Source organism: Octopus bimaculoides, chromosome 11 (genome assembly GCF_001194135.2).
Source record: "Octopus bimaculoides isolate UCB-OBI-ISO-001 chromosome 11, ASM119413v2, whole genome shotgun sequence".
Lineage (NCBI taxonomy): Eukaryota > Metazoa > Mollusca > Cephalopoda > Octopoda > Octopodidae > Octopus > Octopus bimaculoides.
The window spans coordinates 9,335,558-9,337,408 of NC_068991.1; the positions used below are offsets into that span (position 1 = coordinate 9,335,558).

Genomic DNA, 1,851 nt, shown 5'->3' on the forward strand with positions numbered 1-1,851 from the left:
ATATATATATATATATATACATATAGATATAGAAATAGATACATACATACATATTTATATATGCATGTATATGTATTCTGCACTCACACGCACACACACACGCTTGGTCGAACACGCATGCACGCACACGCACACACATACATGCGCATACGCACACATGCACACACATACATGCATACACACACACACATGAGTATTCATTCATCTATACATATGTATATTCGCATGCATGTACGCGTGCACATTCGCGCAAGCGCGTGCATGAGCATTGGTAAGCGTTGGGAATTGGTAAGCTTTGAGGAATGGTATTCGTTGGGGATTGGTAATTGGCGATCCTGCTCATGGGGTTGGTTGGTAACGGTGACTAAGTGCAGGTGATGCAGAGCAGATGATATATCCGGGTTGTCGGTAATCAGAGGCCTGAAATTTGACAGAAGGGCATCCCTCTGGTGACAGCAATACGGTAATTCGTATTTCTTGCTGATAGATATTGCGGGTTGTTGCAGAATATGCAGTTTTTCGCGGAGACAGAGCTGGCAGTTGGGAGCGCCGGGTGAATATGGTGGTGCTCTGTCGATAATAGCCCACTTGATGTTGGGTATTTCATCTCTGAGATCACAGAGTCTCCAGAGAAAACGGGACAGGGAAGTAGAGTTTTCTCTGTCCCTGGATCTGAACGAATGCATATGCTAGACATATCTTCTCTTGAAGTCTAACCACGACACCGTCTGACCGTCCTCGACTAATCGCAGCCCACCTTACGGTAATAACAGTCAATATCTATCATTCAAAATGGCTGACGACTAGCATCAAACTCAAGAGTACTAACGAATTTGAATCAAACTGTTTTGATCCATACATGTAACTCCCAATGAATTTGTTGACTGCCCGTCTTTTGTTTGTCCACTCACTCGTATATATACACGCGCGCAGACAGTAGACAGACAGACAGACGATAGATAGATAGATAGATAGATAGATAGATAGATAGATAGATAGATAGATAGATAGATATTTGCATTATATGTGCACATATATATAAATGCAAATATATGTGCATATATACAAACATGCATACATACATACATACATACATACATACATACATACATACATACATACATACGAAGGTACATACACTACAGTCTTCATTCGTTTTTTTCTGTTTGATCTTCCAGATCCTGATGTACACCAACAATGTGTTTGAACTTGAGTCAAATGAGAATATAACACGACATCGTAACTGTGTAAAGGGACTGGCAGCTGGTATGTTATTTACCCATTTCTGTAGTTGCGCCAAACAGTTGGCTAGAGTAGGTTCGCATAACATAGCTAGCAGATATGCTATTGCATTATAGAGTTCTCTACCTTGTGCATTGCCAATCGCTGTCGCCCGTTTGTTTAAACAATGGAGAATTTACATATCCATATTATTAACTTGTCCTGTGTTTTTGTATAATTTTACTACGCTCTACAAACAAGAATTAATTACTATGTGTTTTTAGAATATAAATGTATATTGCGCGATATGTTCGTTAATATTTCCTCAGGTCCGCTCTCAGCAGAGTATATTTATGTACATAACGGCTAGTACATACACGGGTGAGATGAAAAATTAATATTAACATTCATATTTGTATATCCACATGTAATATTCCTGTATATCTTTGTATGATGTGTACACGATTATATTATGACACGAAATACATTAGAATGCGGCGATTTCATTATAATACATATTAAGTAAATTCATAAGTACTTGCGCATATACACATACAGTATATTATATATACATATATACATATATATATATACATATATATATACATATATATATATATATATATATAT

The 1,851-nt window shown here is 37.3% G+C and overlaps 1 protein-coding gene across 1 annotated transcript in view; it reads left to right on the forward strand.

Annotated features, from left to right (window-relative positions):
* Positions 1–1,619, forward strand: part of LOC106880000 (soluble guanylate cyclase 88E) — a 259,119-nt gene extending 257,500 nt beyond the window's left edge. The window contains exons 7-8 of the mRNA XM_052971518.1: positions 1,179–1,313; positions 1,551–1,619. Of these exons, the coding sequence (XP_052827478.1) occupies positions 1,179–1,313; positions 1,551–1,619 (204 nt within the window). The remainder of the gene's footprint in view (positions 1–1,178; positions 1,314–1,550) is intronic.
* The last annotated feature ends 232 nt before the right edge of the window (positions 1,620–1,851 follow it).